Source organism: Corapipo altera, unplaced genomic scaffold (assembly GCF_003945725.1).
Source record: "Corapipo altera isolate COAL_440 unplaced genomic scaffold, ASM394572v1 61411, whole genome shotgun sequence".
In the NCBI taxonomy this organism is placed as follows: Eukaryota; Metazoa; Chordata; class Aves; order Passeriformes; family Pipridae; genus Corapipo; species Corapipo altera.
Window position 1 is genome coordinate 5,648,545 of NW_020884875.1, and position 20,407 is coordinate 5,668,951.

Consider the following 20,407-nt stretch of genomic DNA (forward strand, 5'->3'; position numbering starts at 1 on the left):
GAACAAAGTAATTTACAACTCTAACAAACAATTAGCTTATTGTTTGTGTGTAAACACTTAAAAGCATGCCTTTCAAAAATCCCAAATCCTCCAAGCTATTAAGAAAACCAAATAACTATGCAAATGCGATCAAATCTCAAGCAACTAAACAAAAGAACAGAACAGCACAAAGACAAACAGTAATTACAAGCAAATCAAACAAAACCCCTGAAGAGCTATCTCAACCAAAGGAAAATGACCAACCACCAATGTCGGGTCAGGTTTCTGAACAGCGAGTCAAAAAAAGGAGCAAAGTAAGCAGACCATACTTTGCACTGTACTCCTGCACTTGCACTGTTTGATACTTTCATGCATAATAAACCTCCTTCCCGTGAGCTGCTATTCCCTAAAGGTCTAATGAAGAAGCCCTTCATACTGCCCACTGCTCTGACTACAAGCGACAGAGACCCTGATGACCTGTTCTAAAGTCTGCAGCTGCCTGTTCTAGTACAGAGATGCAGTTCAAACTAGTTCGGCCCCACTATGATTTCCAGGCCTCTCTGATATCCCAGGGCTCGTGCCCTCCATCTTTGTCCCTCTGCATGCTTAGAAGGCAAAAAACTAGATTGTAGAAAATGGGGGAATGAACTCAAGAGAGGAGCATTATGGACAAAGTAAACATCTGCACAGCTGGAGGCTGTGGAGGTGGGAACACAATCCAAGTACATTTGCTTTCAGGGAGGGAACCAAATGCCAGGCTATGGCCTTTTACGAAGTTGAGTCTCCAAACTTGGGAAATCACAAAGAAAAAAGCCAACAACACAATAAGAAAACAATACCTAATCTCACTTAAAAAAGTGAGTCTTGCCGTTTTGATATATCAAAAAGATGTAAACCTCTCTCACTGCCACTGCATCACCATGCCACCTGAAACCCACTGCTCCTCTTTAAACAAAACACATATTTCCTTCAGAACAAGGAGCTTCCAAAAGCCATATAAACTAGCAGTCTTCTTATGCCAGGAGGGCCAGGAAGGGCTCAGATACTCCCCAAAAAGAAGTTAGAGCAACATTTCGTTTAGTACAATTGCCTTTTCCCACATGAAAGTACTCTAGCGTTTCCTAACCTTTATATACAGGATTCCATATGCTCCTGCACCTGTGCTCAGTTTGTCCCCCTGGGCTCACTCAGACCCTTATCCTTCTTCCTTTGCTGGCAGACAAAAGAGAGATTGTTTAGCCCCTGGCTCACATATAAGTAGACTCTGATGGCTTTCCAAAGCGGCAGGCTGAAACAGCAGCAAAGCACTATCATAAAAAACTTTCTTTGGCTGAAGTGAACCTCAACAACAGTATTTTGTATACAACAGTGCCATCTTCAGTTTCTTCAGGAAAACTGCTTTACTGAAATACGATGTTGGATGCAGAAGGGAAAAAAACATAAACAGGATCCAAGAGGTGGTACAGAGCTAATCCTTCATATAAAATTGCAGATCTGGTGCCTCCAGCTAGAAGGGTAGTTCCCACTCCAATCTCAGTTTTGGTTCCAGGACCAGCCCACAGAAATCTTAACTGCAGCAGAGGAAGTCTCCCACTCCAATCTCCTTTAGGAAACAGAGCTGTTAAACTCTCAAGAAAAATGCAAGATAACCACTTAGCTATTTAGGTATTGCTTTTGAAAGGCACAGCAGTAAGGCTGGACTGCTGAATTTTTCATATTTGTTCAATCTCAAAAAGCACTACATATTTTTTCCTTGAAAGGCAGTAAAGGTCACTCAGTTCCCTTGGTACTAACAAAACATGTATTTTTCCAGCATCACCTGCAGAATGCACACAGCATCGTCTACACATACTGACAGCTATTTACCTACACCATCTGGCAAGCTTTCTTGCATGATCTCTACATTTCAGTTGGTTGTGCTAAATAAAAAAAATCACGCACCAGTATACACACATGATATTCCCTGTTTGAAGAGCACTTTAAAAGCCACATGCCAAGTTCTTATTGCAGAACTCTCTCTGAAGTGGTGGCAATGGAAAAGTCTTACCCTTACAAACAAAACACAGTAATACCACTTGTTCACCTAGTGCCTGGAAATAGAATAGTATCATATACAAAGTAGGAACTGTTTGTATTCAGATCCTGGTTTCCAAATGTTAGTCTTTTATCTTTGTAGGATTCTGTTGTTAAAAGCAAAGATTAAACTACTCCTTGCTATATAATAATTCTGTAGGTTGAGCCTTCCTCATACCTTTTGCACTTATAGTCTTCTGGATTAAACTGTATATTCATGATTCCATAATTGCTTTCATTGCCTCCCACAGGAACCAAGATAGGTTTGGTATCCTCTTCCATATTTGGTGAATGCTTCTCCTCCTTTTAGATTCTGTCAGTTATTCAAGCCTAAAAAAAATGAGACAACTGCAGTTAAGTAAAACTGTGTCCCTGCTACAAATTTAACACTGGCAGAGTCTCACAGCTTCAGAAGCTCCTGGGGTGCAAAGCACCTTCACCTTGCCACTTGAGAATTCTCATTACATAATGCAAACATCACAAGGCAGGTATGGTGGGAACAGTATTTTTTTAAAACACACTATCCATTTAAGTAAACTGGTCAAAGTACAACTGTGCTCTAAATCTCTTTTAGCGCTGCAACAGGCAATATGAATTAAACTTAAATCTCTAAAGGAGCTGTGTAACAGTACAGCTGAGAATAATTTACCAGTTATTAGAGACTACTGTTTCACTAAAGTACTTCAAACTTTGCAGCAGACACATACATATGCAGTTTATTCCAATTTCACAAGAAGGATCAGATCATTGCAGTCTACTGTGTTCAAGCTTTTTGAAACAAAGGCAATAAATGGTTTAATAATGCATTAATAACAACTATTACATGCATTCAGACCACTCTGGGCCAAATAGTGGGGAGCAGACCACTTTCAAGCTAATGGATTTCGACTTAGATTGAATTACAGTCCTCATGGGGGATTTTCTGTGGTCTTGTGCAGCTAAACAAATGTAATGGCTTTAACAGCTCTGATCCCTACTACCTCCTAAAGAATTCCTCAGCCAGGACTCCTTCAAACAAAAATGGTAGAAGCCAAGATGCCTCCAAACAAAAATGGTAGAAGGATGTGCTCTTTCATAATGTTTCAGAATGCTTTAGAATGTTAGGCTGATGGAAAGAGATGACAATCAGAGCTGGCACAAGACAAGGAAGGATAGCACTGGATGTTTGAAACCTGGGGTAGTGATGGAAGAAGATGGAAAGAATAAGGTACGTATCATCCTTCTGCATCCTCACGGAAATACTCTGTGAGGGCCCAATCCCAGAAATCATACCAACCCAAGGTAAGCAGTGACACAGTTCTACCCCTCCTTAGTTGCATGCTGTCAAACCTCTTCCATTAGCTTATCCTGTTAATACCTCTGGAAAAAAAGAAACCAAATAATCTGAAGGAGACAATGAAAAAGGAAGGAAAGTTCCCCTCTCTGGAGTTGAAAAAAATTGCTAAAGGAGGTATAAGTAAACACTGAAGGAGCATATGACAGGGACTGCAGAAGCACTAAGGCTGGCTCGACCTGCTTAGAAAGTGCTTTGTAGAAGACAGACACAGGTAACGGCTCTCTGTAAGGGGAGAAAATCAGTGAAGGGCCCAGTTCATGGAAATAGCACTGAAAGAACTAGTCCAGCCTTTGACAGCTCAATGGCATTTGTGTGATCCCACACTGAACTGGACGGGGAAGATGAAAATTAACCTTCCTTTCTTTTGCTTTAAATCCAAATCAGTGTTGAGCTTGGGGCTTGCTATCTGTCTGGCAGACAGACAGGCACACTTGCATGCCTGTCCAAGGAAGGGGATAGTGCATGGATTAAGCCATTTCATCTTGCAGTGCTGACGGTTTCCTCCTAGTTTCAACACCCATGACAAGAGATCTGAGCAAAGTTACTGAGTTTAAAGGCATGATTTTAGTTCGTTCATTTTCTCTCTTTGAGCAGACATAAGAGATCAGTGGCAATAACTGAGGCAATCTTAAGAGCCTTATTTGCACTTGCTGATAGCTTTTCTTTCTCTTGAACTTCGTTTTTGCTGTTACACTCTCTAAAGCTTTTTCCTGTACCCTTTTCTAGAGCCTTTACAAGACAGGAATTCTCTGACCCACACCAACTTACTGCTTCCTCACTTTTGCTACTCTAGACCTTCTATAAACCACCAGTTTTGATTCTTTACCCTGAAGTCCCTCTCTTCCACAATATTGCTGCTTGTTCTTTGGCCTCAACTGAATGTCTTACTTTCTCTCATCCTTCTCAGTTCCTCTGGTGACGCTTTAGTGAGTGGATTCCTGCTCCTCATTTCCTATTTTCTGTCTCTCCTACACACTGCCAAAATCACTTTCCCAATCCGCCTTTACTTAGCACTGCCTATAAAGAGCTATCTTAGTTCACACCAATATTTTTACTTCCTTTCATGTGACACTGTTCCGTTCCAAACTCCATTTTTGTTCAAAAATAAGTTCCCCTTATTTTTCTACAGCAACTATATCAACTCCTTTCTCCTTACTGATACCCTGCACTCTTATGGCTAAAATTCACTCCAGTGCACATCTTGCTGCTTTCTGCAGCAACTAAATACTTCTGAAACAAAACCACAGGCCCCAAAGATTTCACACACTGCTACACCTACACCTCTGCCATTCTCATTAAAACATGAGATTATCTTCTTTTATTCTATTATTTTTCTTATCTAAACATCTCTCATGATTTTATGAACAGACACACCTAGGTCTCAAACACAGACCCCTCATTTTTTCTGCATTTTGCATCTCTCTTAAGAGTTTAAATCACACTTCAGGTCTAGGAAAAAAATGCAGATGAAAATTTAAAGTCCTAATGCCTGAATTGAAAACTGAAATAAATTCAAATCCCAAATACTTGGAAGTGTTTTTAGACAGAAGTTTTCGTAAGACTGCAGTTCTGAGATCCCTTCCTTCCACAGGCCATGGTTTATGACACAGATTAAGCAGACATCAAACGCATATCCCTTCCTTAAAACCATTAATTTACTTGTGCTTTACAAATCAATCTGACGGATGCTGACAACACTGATTACCAGTTTGATTTTCTCCGCACTGTGGCTATAAATTAAGAACCCAGAAGATTTTGTAGTATTCCGTGAAGAAAAATAATCCTTCCAAAACATATCGCACACTAAGTTTGGCTTGCCAGCATGATATGGGGCTTGTGGAGCTGTTGTTTATTGACTCTTCAGGGTCACTTAAAAGCTGGATGAGTGAAGACAGTTTTTTAAGTGCTTATTGTTGATAATAATGAAGCTTATGACCAATGTCTGGTTACTCTACAAACAGAGGCAGCTATCACACATGTAAAGGCTGCAGCTGAAGTCAGGACAGTTTAAAGGATAATTTTAAGCAGAAGAGCAAAATGAAGAACAATGAACCTGATTAGCCTCTCTTTTATCTACAATCTATGCTTTTTGACTGGACTGCACTCTCAATAAACATTTTTAATACATGGAATGGAGCCAGTTATGCTCTCTCAACTTACTGACAGTTTCCATTACAACAGCCTCTTCCCAACCGTAATTTTCCTAATGCCATAGTTATCTAAAGATTTTTCTTATAGGGGGTATCTGACCTATGTTCACCTCATTCAGGAGGTTTCTTTTAAAAACCTGTGATGGGACACAGAATACTCTCTATATGATCTATAAAGCCTATAATAAGGACTGGGATGCCAAACACAAGGAATTCGTGTCAAAAATCAAAGTTGCTTGACAAACTTTGTTCTGTTTCTATATTTTATAATACACCACAGTAACATCTTCTATGAGGCCACTCTTGAATGCAGACTATTACTGTGAATCTCTGGGAATTAAGGTATGGCTGTTTAGAAACGGAGAAGGATGTTGTAAGGATACTTGACTTGTTTGTTGTCAAATTGGATTTTCCTGCAAGTGGAAAAGAGGTTCCTGTTAGCTGTAGTGTAGCTGCAGTTGGAGACAAAAACTCATGGTATTTTGTCTTCAGCAGTGCTATGAGTTAAAAGTAATGCTGTTCCCTGCTGCTCATGCTGTGTTTCCTCCCCCTGTCTCTGGTGGCACAGCTATTTGTCTTCTTTTCTATCTTGGTGGAATAAGTAGGACTGTGGAATAGATCTATCTAAAAAAATAAATCTAAAGAGGGATACAGTTGTTCTTGTGCTGGCTTGCGGTTGTCTAGGTCATAGTTTTGTAGAACCAGCAGTTTCACTGTCCAGTTGAAAAGACTATAAGTATGGTCTGCAGGAGAAGGCAACACTAATAGAAGTGTAATTAAAGCCACAGCCTGGGGGATCACACATCTTTTAATTATGTTACCCCTTTTCTTCCCCTTCTCCTTACAGTCTGCTTCATGTAACACTGGACAACAAAGGAACACATGTCATGCACCACTGAATGATGTTAAATACAAATATATTTAAATATATTATGTTAAATATATTATATATTTATATGTTATATATAAATATATATATTTGTATATATTTATATATGTTAAATATAAATATAAATCAAGTTGTTCTCAAACTGAGCTTTCAAAATTTGTGGATTTTTTTCCTGTGTTTTAATACCTATCCTTAGAATAAGGATAATGCCAGTACTTCCTATAGCTCATGGGCATGTTGAGAAATTAACTTTTACACAAAACTTAGTGATACATAGTAAACACTGCAAATATCATCCAAGAACAGTTATGATTTGTTGAGCAGCAAGTAAGGCAGATCAGCCTCACACTGAAGTGAAGATCAGAGTGAGTGCTACCTTTTACTAATCAACTGCAACTATAATCTTATTGATAAGGCAGGAACAAAGGAAGAAATTTTATGTTCTCCCCTGAAGCACTGCTGTATTGCTGCAGAGGAAAAAGAGACTCTAAGAATATTTCTCTGCACCCATAGTTCTTCTCCTTTCCAATCCAGCTTTGGCAAGGAAAGTGTTTGATTTTGCTTGTGAAACTCCTATCATGTAACTTAGTTCTCCAAGCATTTGACTCCAGAAGGAAATACTCTGGCTTCGCTACCCCCACAAAAGTCAGTGTTAAGTGCTGTTGAAACACCTCCCTAAGCTGTGCTTAGGACAGTTAAGATAAAAAGGTAGCTCTTCCACAACAGCTATTAAAAAGAAAATACATCTTTGACATACCTTTGTAGTATCAAACCCCTCACAAACGTGAAGCAACACTGACACTAGCATCTTTTAAGAACTGCTGTACTCTGCCTTAAAGCATGCTCAGCTGTCCTTCTTCCACTTATGATGGAATGGCTACATCTAGAAAGAAAATTTGAAATACTTTTCCGGATATAAAAAAATCCGTCCAAACTGCTAGTAAATCACAATATGTTTGGGATCCTCTTCCATGTAAGGGTTTACAACAGCAATCACTTTTTCCAATTACATGCTATCAACACAGTCCTCACCATCATTACTATCTAATCAATTATATCTTCAAACACCATTAATATCAAGGTATCCTCCAATGTGCAAAAGTCTGCATATACTTGGAATCCTGTTGTCCCTTTTCAGGATCTAATTTCACTGGGTGCCAGCGGTGAAGCTTAGTATGACCTGTTGCCCTATCTATAATTGTCCTAGAAACATCTGAAGCACTACATCAGAAGGGCAGCAAAAGGGAACAAGTGGATCAGAATTTACTAATCCAGTTTTTCTGTTGCTGGTCATAAACTGTGAAGCAATACCTAAGGGTATGCAAGTTATTATTCCCCAGTCTCATTCCAGGAAAGACTCCATATGGCTTTCAGATGGTAATCTCAACGGGACTAGATCTTCATTAATCCTCACTCACTTGCCATTATGAGTTTCTGCTTTTGCTGCCTTCAGGTTCTCTCTCCTGGTTTCAAAATCTAAAAAGCATCAAGGAGCAAAGACAAGCCCTCATTGTAGCCACAGAATATTGGTCGTTCTGTGATCTAATCCTCTTTGTAGTGGATGGCAAAACCCTATTAGTTTGCTTGGACAGTGAATTTAACAATGCCAGTTTATGGCTCAGCTACTGACATGTGTGTGCTGATGTTTTAAGACACTCACCTTGACAGATCATTCAGAGTGACAGGCCAGGCCATGCAAGAGGGTTACCAATCACATTTACTCCACAGCAGGAACAAACTGTGTTCAGTCAGTCAGTCATCCCAGCCATCCTGTGAACACAGACTGTGCTTAGCTGCTTTGTAGGACTGGTATTTACCAGAGAACCTCCCACAGTGGGCAGGAGGAGGAAGGCAGAGAGGATCACTACCCCCACAGCCTTTATCATGCCATCATGGTGCTAGAAAAACAGTAGCTGGAACACTGAGAGCTATTTATGCTTCAAATCTTATTTAAAGTCACTGCTCCTAAAAACTCACCTCATACTCTTGGTTTAACTACCAGAATCGGCTAATCAAAGTATTTCATTCAAATAAGGAAGATTATTGTTAGAAGTGCCAATTAGTGTAACCTGGTCTCTCTCCTCTTAGATTCTGAGCAGGTGAGTGGATGAATAAAGCTCAAGGCACAAATCTCAGGTAAGATGCAGGCTGAGCATAAATAAAGTAGGAGAAATAAGCACTAAAGTACGAGAAATAAGTCTACACTGAAAGACAAGGACTTGAGCACAAGACAGCAGAGTTCCTCAGTTCCTCTTTTCGGGCAGCGAATTCTCTATCAAAAGGCACTGAAGGATTCTATACTGGTCCTGAAAGTAGAAGCACATATTAATAGCTCCTTAAAATGGGCACAGTACACCATCTCTCATGGCACCTTATGGACACCTTAGTTTGTTCACGCTGTCCTGCAACTGAATTGGTCAAAGGTGTATAAGCAATGGAAGTTAGCAACTTTTTGAGAAAAAAAGACTCTTGAATGTACAAGCTGAACTACTGCTGAGCTTTTGCGTAACTCAGAACCAAGGAGTACATGGTCACTGCCAAATGATAAATTTAAGTAAAATTAAGAAGAAACGGAACTTGTTTTGTCTTCAACAAGTAAAGCTTGTATTATTTGTGTATGTGTATACATATATATTTGTGGGGACTGTAAATAAATACTTACAAGAACATAAAACTATCACCGTAGGAGCTAACTTACATTTTAAACACCATTTTTGCTTTTAGCTTAACGAGATCTCCCTCAGGCCCGTGAAAACTGATGCAGCATTCCGCTGCTCCACGGACCGCCCGAGAAGCTTCCATGCCGTTCCTGTACCTCCGACACTGCTCTGACGATCTGCCCACGTTCCCGCGAACCAAATACGGCGCGGCCGGTCAGCTCCCGCCGCCAGGGCGGCTCCCGCCCGGCCCCTCCGCCCCGCAGGGCGCCCCGCTCTGCGGGGGCGCGGGGGAGGCGGCGGCACCGCCGCACCGTGCTCTGGAGCCGCTCCACACCCTGAGACCCCCACGGCAGCTCCCGCCGAGCCGCTCTGCCCTCCCTCGCCTCTGCCCCGGCTCTTGTACCTGCTCCGCTCCGGCGGCCCCGCGGCGGCGACAGGAAGAACGCGCAACGAGGCGGACAGCCCAGGGCGTGCCGGGCCGCGTAGTTCCCGCGGCGGTTCCGACGAGGAAGCCGCCCGGCCGCTGCGTAGCGCAAGGACTACGGCTCCCAGGGAGCCGAGGGGCGGGAGCCGGCCGGCAGTGTGTGTCAGCCCAGGCTCCCCTGTGAGGTCGTGGGACGGGTGAGCCTGAACTGAGTGTTGAGAGGAAAAGGTTCTCACTTGCTGGTGACGGCTGATGAGAGGCCGCTAGTGAAAAACAAAACAAAACAAAAAGCGCCAAACAAACCAACAAAAAAAAGAAGCTCACCTGTTTGCTTCCATACTTTTGCAGCCCAGCGTGGTGACAAAATGTATGCACAACCCTTGCCCAAAACAAACCATGCTGGTCTTTACGTGACTGGCTACACACCTTCTGTGGGGAACGATATAAAGTGGGCCTCCCGACCTGCTGAGAGAGGTATGAAATACTTGCTGAGCAAAGGACACCGAGCAGACTAAACCAAGCAGACAATCTCCCATACAATACATTTAAAAAATTCACTACTTTTAATCCTAGGTTGATTTTGTTTGTTTGTTTGTTTTATGTGTTTTGTCTGGATTTTTTTTTTAAGGTTTTTTTTTTTGTTTTGGTTTGGGTTTTGGTGTATTTTTGTTTGGTTTTGGTTTGTTGTTTTGGTTTGGTTTGGGTTGGTGGGTGGTTTTTCTTTTTATTTAAATTTGATTCTACTTAAATCAGGTTGGGACCATCCTTTTCATAGTTGAAACACTGGTTAACATCAAACTCCAGGGATATTTATAGCTCATGCTTGGAAAAACTGCTGAATTGCAAGGAAAATAGCAGAGATAGCTTCCCCATGTGAGAACAGTACAAAACAAGTTACACATAAATCCCACTCTGTACTTCCTGTTCAAGTGGAGCCCAAGCCAGATTGTGTGGCTAGCAGCAGGACTGCCCAACTGTTCTGCAAGAAAACTGCTGTGTAATTGAATCTAAGACTGTGGATGGAAACAAGGCAGCAGAGACTTAACATCCTGAAATGCAGCTGAACAGAAAGTTGGTTCGATCAAAACTCTTGTTTCTGTGTATTCCAGCAAATTCACCATCAACTTTCGCCTCTGAGCCACTCTTAGAATCCAAGTGTATGTTGTGGTTCTTGGCCATTAGAAGATTTTAGTTGATGAGTCAAGAAGTTTATCTAACTGCTCTCATAGGAATTTGAAATGCAACCTTGTGCTGGTGCTATGAAAGTGAATTAAACTGAAAGCCATAAAAGCAGAGTTGTGTGAAGAACTGTTTTTTTCAGCATGCAAGCATCTAGTCTTACTCTTGCAAGCCTGTCTTCTGTGTCCTGTGCTATGAAAGATGTCCATAGTTACTACTATAGCAGATAGATGATTTCATTGCATTTCTGTATTTAATTGCATTCTTGGTCACCTGCTACAATCCTCAGCTTATGCCTAGGAAAAATGTTTTATTGTAAGAACTGTAAGTGAGACAAGCAGAAGTGTAGAGATTCCTCCTGCTCCCTCATGAAAACTGCTGCCACAGCTGACTTCACAAAAGGATGTTCAGTCTCTGTCCTGCAGTGTTTGTGTTGTGGCTTTCTATTCCAATGACACATTATCTTTTGGTCAAAGAGCAGCTCTTCCTACGTGCTTGGACAGTGTCTAGAAAAACAGGACCCAAAATTAGCTCTTGGTAAATCTGTAAGACGAAGGGAAAAATCTGTAAGACAAATCCAGCTCTTTAAGAAATTTCCGCCTCACACTATGTTGAATCTTCTTTTTATTGCCTTAAGGCATACTTCAGTCTGTACTTGCATGCGTGAAAGAATCATAACATGCACAATTTCATAAAATTGAGGCATTATAGAACATTATACTACATGAATCAATAACCTTCCCCATTGTTGCAAACAGGGGCATGGCTAACAAACTTCGTGGGTTTTGCATTTTGTTAGATGTAACTCCGGATGCCTTTCTGAAAGATACTGATAATACATCAGGATAGAGTTTAAGATGTAGAAACTGCATTACACTTAAAATCTTGTTTGTAGGCAAAGAGAAACACACCTTATATGAAACTAAATCCAAGAATTTGTTGAAAATGTAACTGAAATCCCAAGTGTCTAATTGTTTTTAGTCCAGCATTAATTGTTACACAAAAAAAAAAGAAGAATAAGGAGGTTTATGCACATGCTTACTTTCTACCTCTTTTCCTGCGGCTGTGTTCACCCTCAGTCTTCTGCAGCCACTCTGGGTTCTGAGGTTCGTGGTTTCATTCTTGGGTGGTAGTAACAGGAGGGGACATTACAGCAGGTTGTCAGCATCTGGAGCCCACCTCTGGGAGGAATATGATGTTTAGATTGCTGGTTTCTTCTTCTTCACTTTGAGGGTCTGCATTCACACTTGGGATTAGTTTTTATAATGTGTTTTTCTGGTTGTCTGAGGCTCCCTATTACATTTGAATGTACTATATATGATACTGTTTAAATATCTTGGATACTTTGTTCTGCTTTCCCTCTAGGTGGCTCTAAGTGGCGCTGAAGGGTAGTCCCTAATGACTTGTGCTGTTAGCAGCCTTTGGGAGGCAAAGAAAAGTTTTAATTTCCCAGAGAATCCTCTAAGGATTGGACATTGATTTGTTCAACTACTTGAACAATTTCATTACGATTATCATGTAAATTCTTGCCATTCACAAAAATTTCATCATTTGCCTCTCCTGGTGTAGTGGAAAGTAATTTGGAGGGAGTACATAGTTGTCCTACAATGAGCAGAATCAAAGGAATAAGGAAAGAAAATAACTCTCCAACTCCATCTACTGTCACGACATCTGATTGTGGTTAAAATGAACTGTGATCACCTGCTATTGATTACAGATCTTCTACCTGACTGCATTCATAGTTGCTGCCCCTGTCTACCATTGAAGTTATTAACCTAAAATGTATCTCCTTGAGTGAAAAAGGGAGTGCAGAACATGAAGTTACTAGAAAAGCTGAGGGAACGGTAACCTGTTGATGGAAAGGAGGATGAACAATCTGAAAGCTTTCAGTTTGGCTTAGCTGTTCCAGAGTAGCACATCTGCCATCAACCATAAATTTCTCAGGAGAACAGACACACTTCTCTTTTTTCCTTAAGGTGATCCAAAATAGAGCTTCAGTGCAATGAAAACAGTAGCCATTTTGTCTCACGAAGCAGCCTACTCTCTTTCCTTGTTTAGACAAAAAGATGGTGTGTTAAAGAGTTCGCACAGTGGGTGAAATTTAACTCATAAGCCTGCTAGTTTCAGGTGCTGCTTCAGGAATTTATACACTTTCCACAGAAATACTCTCACTGCAAGTTCTTCATCCTTGGCCATTGTGTGTTTTGCTGACTACTTATTGAAAGCTAATAACTGCCGGCAGCCATCTTTGCTACTTGCACGAAGCACAGCATAATATATATCACCTAGTGATGCAGTTTTAACCTCACTATGAGACAGAGAAGCTGTTTAAGTTTCTTAACTGCCTTATCCTGTCTTGATGCTCCTGAAAAATGAGCAGCTGGAAAGGACAGGGCTTAACTGACAGTGGTTAAGGGGAAAATAACAAAAGCATTGGTTCAGAGACCACTTTCCAAAATTCTCCAGCTGCTGCAGGAATTTGACTTGGTGTCCAAAGCCCCTACTAGATGCTCAGAATTCCACATCTGCTGTGACTTCTCTGCAACAGAAGTTCTCAAACAAGTTTTTCTAGTAGTTTTTCTGATGAGGAAAATCTGTTTCACATGGTGGAGCAGGTTAATGAGTATTATCAAGTTTATGAAATGTTTTTCCTGTATGTTTTTCTGAACAAGCATTGTTGGATTATTCCACAGCATGAAGAGAGATACAGAGAATACACACACTGCGCTAGCAGCTCAAAAACACAAACAGAAGTGTCAGAGTACTTGCCACCATTTTAATAGATGTATTGAACTGATACGAGTCCTATAGATGTTCTCCTGCACTCCAGCAACACCTCCAAAGCCAGGAATTTTGCTCTCTTTCTTTTCTCTAGGAAGTCTGGTGTTACAAAAAACGGTGGGAAAGGGGTGTTGTGCTTAAGTTTGAGGTTTTGTTTTATTTTCTTCGCTTTGTTTTTCTAAATATATAACCTCTTTAACCTAATTTAATGTATTTTAAAACAAAATTTCAGCAAAGTGCTGTTAGTTATCATGCTAAAGCTTGAAAAACGTGTTTGTAAACAGTAAAATTAATAATGTCTTATTCGGGGTTCCGCCAGACTGTGGATTTCAATTTTGTCAGACGTTTGCCAAGCAAATCCCGCTGAAACAGCTCCACATAGGGGAATTCAGGAACGCTGAGGGAGCCGAGAGGGGCCGCCGGCACGCCCGCGCGCCCCGATGCCAGGCCGCGCGCCCATTGGATGGCCGCGGGTCACGTGACCAGCCGGCTACACGTGCGCGGTGTCTTTAAGAGGGTGTCGGTGCCCGGCGCCATCTTATTTCCTTGCGGAGCGCCCGTGGGCGAGGTAAGGGACTGGGCGCCGGGCGCCGCTCTTATGGCAGCGGGAGGCTTTTCCCCGGCAGGATCTCCTTTCCCCCCCCCTCCCATCCCCACCAGCGCAGAGGCCGGGCCGGACCGTACTCACTCCCGTCCGCAGGCAGGGTCGGTGAGCCTCGGTGCAGGGTGCCATTTTCTCTCCTTGTTAGACCTTCCGGAGCTGAGCAGGAGGCGGCTGCTGATATGTTCTGTCTCCTTCAAGCAGGTCTGGCAGGGCACAGCATGATTGAAGAGGACTGGAATGTGGAGATGGGGGATGAGGCGTTGCTCCCATCCCTTGAGAAGGTATGGGGGGGGAGGGAGGCGGCCCTTGTTAGACTGTAGTGTGTTTGCTTCTTTTCCCTTTCCTTCCTCCAACCCCTGTCTGCGCAGCCTGGGTGGCTGGTGGGCTGTGGTGTACCCTGTTCCTGTGATTCCAGAAGCATGTGGAGGAACTTGACCTTGGTGCTGAAAAGACGGTGTTTTCTTAACGAGGTGCAGCAGTTTCAGTCTCTAAAAATGTTGAGGTGCCTTGCCTCCCTGGAAGCTCCAGGGACGTGATTGGTGTGGGTGATTATTGTTACTCTTCCAGATGCTTGATGCTGCTCCTTTACACTGGATTATGAAATGATGCATACTTTTTGGAAATAAAATGCGTGCATAAAAGCGGCACATACGAGTAACTCATTAACTACGGTGTGTGAACTAGGAACTGAGTACCTGTGTGGATAGGCTAGTGGATCAGCATAGGCTGGAAAAGAAGTAGAGCTAACTTAGGTAGGGTAGAAACTTAAAATTGCAGGTCGGTGGTGATAAGGAGTATTCCAGTGCAGTTTTGTAACTCCTGAAGGAAGTTGGTGGTTCACATTGCATATCCTTTTTGTTTTCTGATGTATTCCTCTTTTGTGTATGCAAGGTGTAGTGTTTTTCATGTTGTAACATAAACTGAGAGCAGATGCTGGATTTTGGGTATTAGTAGGCCACAGTGTCTTGCACAAATCAAATTGGTTTGAAGATTGTTATTGCTGGCTATTGAACAGTGAAAGCGCAGTGGTGGAGCTGCATTTTTGGAGACTTGCAGAACTGCATCTGTTGGTGAAGGTGTGGATTAGACATGAGCTGTGACTTCTCTCTCAAAGCCGTCCTTTCAGCTGTTCTGTTTGCTGTTTCTTCCTTCTGGCAGTCACAGAATTGCTATTTCGTTTTACCACAGCAATGAATAGAACACAGGTGACTGTCTCAGCTGTTCTGTGTTGTTCAGTTAATACAGGGCCTCATGTTGTCCCCAGACTTGATGGTCTTACATGCAGAGCTGCTGTAGAAAGAATGAGAAGTTTTCCTGTGTAAGGACTGTAGGTAGGACTTTGAATATACTTTACAGTATATTTTTGCAAATCTGGTAGATAGCCATAGGAATTCACTGCAACTAAAGAGGTTTCCTCTGTGCCAGCAGTTTGCTTGCTGCTGTTTTGTTCATGTACTCTAGTGCTTGTTGTATACTTCGTGAGCTTCACATCTTAGCTGTGTATAATGTGATTTTTGGTAACATTCATATGCAAACAGTGTACCGTTTAGAATACTGAAATGTAATAAGCTGAAGTGAACACAGGAGTGTGAGAGTTTGCATTTCAGAAGGTGCAGAAGGCAACTTTTCAAGTGGAAGACATAGCAACTGCATCTGTGTTTACGTACTTTGCTTGGCCTGAAGTTATCATGATGTTGTGCCTTTTTTTTTTTTGTAGGTTAGCTTGTTTGAAAGACCAAATGACCTCTCATCTGGCTTCAGTCCGAGTGTAGGCTCATTCGGTATGTGAAAGGCACTTCTGACTGGCATTTGGGGGAGTTGATCACTTGAGCAGTTTACAAGGTTAAAGGAAAACACAATATTATCATTGTGATATTTTAATGTCTCCCCTATGGAGTAGCAGCATCAAATTATATAGAGAACATAATGAATATACTTTTTTTGACTTTCAACCTTTATTTATTTACTTATTTACTTTTTTTTACTACTTCATTTATTTGTTTATAATGCAGTATATAACTTATACTGAGTCAAAGATAGCTTTGAATGTTAACTCAGTTATTTTTTCTAATTCTAGGTACTGATGAGTTTTTGAACAGACAGTGTCAACCAATGAGTAGTTTCGGTAGAGGAAGGAATTTTGCAGCCAAAGGTAACTTCCTCTAATGTCTGTAATTCTAATGGCTAGTCCTATATTATATATTAAATTTTGCTTATTAAGGTGCTCAGTTTTGTTGTATCAGAACCAAATGAGTATTTGTGACTTGGAGAGTAATTCAGGTCCTTATTTCTGTATAATGTGGGCACTCAGTATCACCCCTTGTTTTTGACTGCACAACACAAAATACCCCACTGCATTTCCCAGAAGGCAGGAGTCGACATCTAAAATTGATGTTTTGTTTACCTCTTGCTTTGATTCTGTTCTGCCTGTGGAGGGGTATTTTTCTGATAGTTTTGTTGTCATGTAGTATAAAAGTCAAGCTGAGTATTAGTATTCGTATGTGTGCTGTGTGAGGGACTATATCAGTTCTCTTCTGTGAAAGACCTGAAAGCTTGCTTTCTTTAGTATCCATAAAGCAATATTCAGTCCCTGTCTTCCTACTGCTTACAGTGGTGAGTGCCACACCTGTATGCAGTGCAGGAGGCAGCTTGGCAGTACTGCTTCATGTGCTTCCACCTGGTATGTACAATATACAGGGGCAGCGGGAGCTGCTGGCTAATTCTGTGTCAGTGGGACTGGTTATGAAACAAGGAAGATTGAAACTCTAGTCCTGGTCTAGGCTGGTTATCAAGAGGTCTGGCCTGCAGAACAGCTGTGGAGCCACTCAGTGTTATGTTTATTGCATAGATTTAACCCCAGCTGGCATCTAAGCCCCACGCAGCTGCTTGCTCACTCTTACTGGTGGGATGGGGATGAGAATTGAAGGAGTGAAAGTGAGACAACCCATAGATTGAGATAAAAGCAGTTAATAGGTAACACAGGAGCTGCACATGCAAGCAAAACAAGGAATTCATTCACCACTTCCTACTGGCAGGCAGGTTCAGCCTTTCCCACAAAAGCCGAGCTCTGTGGCGCATAACTGTGACTGAGAAGACATCTGAGCATCCCCTCTTTCCTTCTTCCCCCAACTTTATCTACTGAGTGTGATGTGATGCCATATGGGATGGATTGTCCCTGCAGTCACTTGGGGTCAGCTGCTCCGGCTGTGTCCTCTCCCAGCTCTTTGTGCCCTCCAGCCTTCTCGCAGGTGGGGTGAGGAGCAGAAAAGGCCTTGGCCCCGTGTGAGCACTGCTCAGTGATAGCTAAAACATCCCTGTGTTATCAACATGGTTTCCAGCACAAATCCAAAACACAGCCGCATATCAGCTTCTGTGAAGAAAATTAACTTGACCCTGGTTAAACCCAACACGGTTTATTCTTTCAAAAAATTCTCAACCATTTCTGCATCTTTTGAATTGATGCCCACTATGGTAGGGAAATGCTAGATTTGGTTGACTGTGCAGATGGCAGCACTTTGTGCAGAGAAATGATGATGAGAAATTCTGCTGTAGACTCTCCAACAATTGTGAAGTAACTCACAAGCTGGATGTAGGCTCTGTAGTATTTATGGATATTTACCTCTAGACAGTTTTTGCAGTGAGCCTTTAAGGTGTGGTTTTGGTTTTTATTTCTTTATGTAATTGATTTGGAAAAACTCAAACAGTGAACCAATTGGTATTCACCAAGTCTTGGTGGAGAAGGAACTACAGATGCTGTGGTAGGAGAAATTCTTGATGTCATGTAACAGCAGATTCTCTTTGTCATTATGATATGATAGAACAGATGTTCAGTTGAAGAATAAGGACTTAGGAGAAAATTCCATTCTAAGCTGACTGCTTGGATCTTGAACAACACCTAAATTGTCCAGTGTGAATGAGAAATACCTTATTTGTGCATTTGACTCTTTACTTCCTCTCCTTCCCTATCAGGAGAGTGACTAAGGAAAGGGATTAGAAATAAAAATACACTAAATACTTGTCACTGCTGACAGAATAAGCAATTCTGAGTAATAAAAAAAAAAAAAGTGGAAGTTGGTAGATCTGAAAGGCACATTTTCAAATCCTAACTCTGCAGGTACTGGTTATGAAAACTGATAAGGTACAAATGCTGTCAGTTGCCTTTTGACTGAACCAGAGTTCTGAATGACAGAATCAGCTAGGTTGGAGAAGACCTCTGAGACAATGAAGTCCTACCTTTGACCCAACACCACCTTGTCTACTAGACTGTGGCACTAAGTGCCAGATCCAGTCTTTCCTTAAACACCTCCAGGGACAGTGACTCTAGCACCTCCCTGGGCAGCCCATTCCAACACCCAGTCACTCTCTCTGTAAAGAACTTCTTCCTAGTGTCTAACCCAAACCTCTCCTGGCTCAGCTTAAGGCTGTGCCCTCTTGTCCTGTTGCTGGTTGCCTGGGAGAAGAGACCGATGACCACCCGCCTACAAACTCCTTTCAGGTAATTGTAGAGGGTGATGAGGTCTCCCCTGAGCCTCCTCTTCTCCAGGCTGAAAAACCCCAGCTCCCTCAGCTGCATCTCAAAGGACTTGTGCTCCAGACCTTTCACCAATCTTGTTGCCCTTCTTTGGTTTGCACCTGGATCAAAACTGAAGAGTTGAATGTTTGTGGCATATATGCATGTAAAGTGAGATACTTAGACCTAATGTTTGATTTATGTCTTGAAATCATACAGGAGAGCAGTACTCTTCTTGTCAGACTTTTTGGCAAAAAGTACTTTTTTTTCTTCATTGTTTCATATGTTTAGGCAAATCACTTAGTTATATTATATTTTTTCTGTGGATTTATAAAACAAGGAATGGGAAGAATTAAAAGATGCTTGACCTGCACATGTGATATTAGGCAAACTAAATTATTGTGTTGTATGCTGCACTGCAGGTTTTCAAGAAAGAAACATAGAAGATGCTAGCACACAAAATAGAGGGTCTAAAGGATTACGTGGTGGCTTTGGACAAGGTAAGAGTAAGTTTTTTGTATTGACTAGTTTGTATGGAAACACTGTACATACTGCCATTCTTTCTGGGTTTGCTTGCTCCCTGAGAACTGCCAGTACAAGGGTGAGTGCTGTGAAATGGCTTCTGTTCTTCATCCAGGTTAAAGGCTCTTGATCTGCACATGCAGAATTGGGCATACTGAGTTGTTGTTTGCTGTGCTGTACTCCAGGTTTTCAAAGAAGAAATGCTGCAGAAGGTTCTAGTATGCATACAAAAAATAAAGGGTTTAAAGGATTTCATGGTGACTTTGGACGATGTGAGAGTAAGTGTGAGGTGTTTTTTAAATTAACTGGTTTGTATGGGAACAGCATGCAATTGGCCATTCTTTCTGGGTTTGCTTGCTCTGTGAGAACTACCAGTACAAGGGTGAAAGCTACAAAATGGCTTCTGTTCTTCAACTGTGTTTGTGGCTATGTTGTGGAAGAGGAATGGCGTCTTTAGGAAAACGGTATCACTGAGTATAATACAGTATAGGTTGGAGTTAACAAAGAATCTTTTGGGACTGTTGCACTGCAGATTTCTTGGAGTACATATTACTAGCTTTAATTGTAGTATTTCCTTATACTAATTTTATACTCTATATCTACTACACTGTCTAGATGGGCAGAGGAACATGTCTCAGTCTGGAATTCTTGACTCTGCAGTAAAAGGAACATTTACAGGTGGTGCAGGTAAGACTTTTTAATATTTAGGGGTGAACCCTTCAGATTTGTTCAGTGGTGATTTGTGGCAATGCTGTTCCTTGTTAGCTTGAATGGGTCTTTGAGCAACCTGATCTAGTGGATGGCACCCTTGCCTGTGGCAGGGGGATTGTAACTAGGTGATCTTTAACGTCCCTTCCAACCCAAACCATCCAATGATTAGAATGCATTTTCAGCAGTGCTTCTTAATATTTGAAGAATAATTGATTTACCCCTATGTGAGTTAGTTCAAGCTAAGTTTTTCAGATTTTTAGTTCAGATAATGATTTTTAGGAAGTGTTTACAGAAGCAGTGTGCTAATTCCTCTAGTGGATGTAACTGCATCCTTAACAATGCATTCTTTAAAAAAACAAGTTACTGCTTTACAAAACCAGCATGGTTTATTCTTTCAAAAAATTCCCAACCATTTCTGCATCTTTTGGATTGATGCCCACTATGGTAGGTTTGTTTGACTGTGCAGATGGCAACACTTTGTGCAGAGAAATGATGATGAGAAATTCTGCTGTAGACTCTCCAACAACAAACTGTATGTAGGGTCTGTAGTATTTATGGATATTTACCTCTAGACAGTTTTTGCAGTGAG

General features: G+C 41.6%; 2 protein-coding genes across 12 annotated transcripts in view; one reads left to right on the plus strand and one right to left on the minus strand.

Annotated features, from left to right (window-relative positions):
* SLC38A9 (solute carrier family 38 member 9) overlaps window positions 1–9,854 on the minus strand; it is a 49,953-nt gene extending 40,099 nt beyond the window's left edge. Inside the window, exons 1-3 of one of the 8 annotated variants that reach the window (XM_027634847.1) lie at window positions 9,243–9,262; window positions 8,088–8,197; window positions 2,231–2,382 (exon numbers count right to left, since the gene is read on the minus strand). In XM_027634847.1, the coding sequence (XP_027490648.1) occupies window positions 2,231–2,334 (104 nt within the window). In that variant the 5' untranslated portion in view covers window positions 2,335–2,382; window positions 8,088–8,197; window positions 9,243–9,262. Of the gene's footprint in view, window positions 1–2,230; window positions 2,383–7,184; window positions 7,311–8,087; window positions 8,198–9,125; window positions 9,337–9,490; window positions 9,540–9,835 lie in introns of those variants that run through there. The other 7 variants (XM_027634850.1, XM_027634854.1, XM_027634853.1 and 4 more) reach the window with 7 other exon arrangements.
* Window positions 9,855–13,954: 4,100 nt separating this feature from the next.
* LOC113943257 (interleukin-6 receptor subunit beta-like) overlaps window positions 13,955–20,407 on the plus strand; it is a 65,799-nt gene continuing 59,346 nt past the window's right edge. The window contains exons 1-7 of one of the 4 annotated variants that reach the window (XM_027634792.1): window positions 13,955–14,026; window positions 14,274–14,356; window positions 15,793–15,856; window positions 16,153–16,227; window positions 19,008–19,085; window positions 19,293–19,385; window positions 19,723–19,794. In XM_027634792.1, the coding sequence (XP_027490593.1) occupies window positions 14,294–14,356; window positions 15,793–15,856; window positions 16,153–16,227; window positions 19,008–19,085; window positions 19,293–19,385; window positions 19,723–19,794 (445 nt within the window). In that variant the 5' untranslated portion in view covers window positions 13,955–14,026; window positions 14,274–14,293. Of the gene's footprint in view, window positions 14,028–14,218; window positions 14,357–15,792; window positions 15,857–16,152; window positions 16,228–19,007; window positions 19,086–19,292; window positions 19,386–19,722; window positions 19,795–20,407 lie in introns of all 4 variants that reach the window. The other 3 variants (XM_027634791.1, XM_027634794.1, XM_027634793.1) reach the window with 3 other exon arrangements.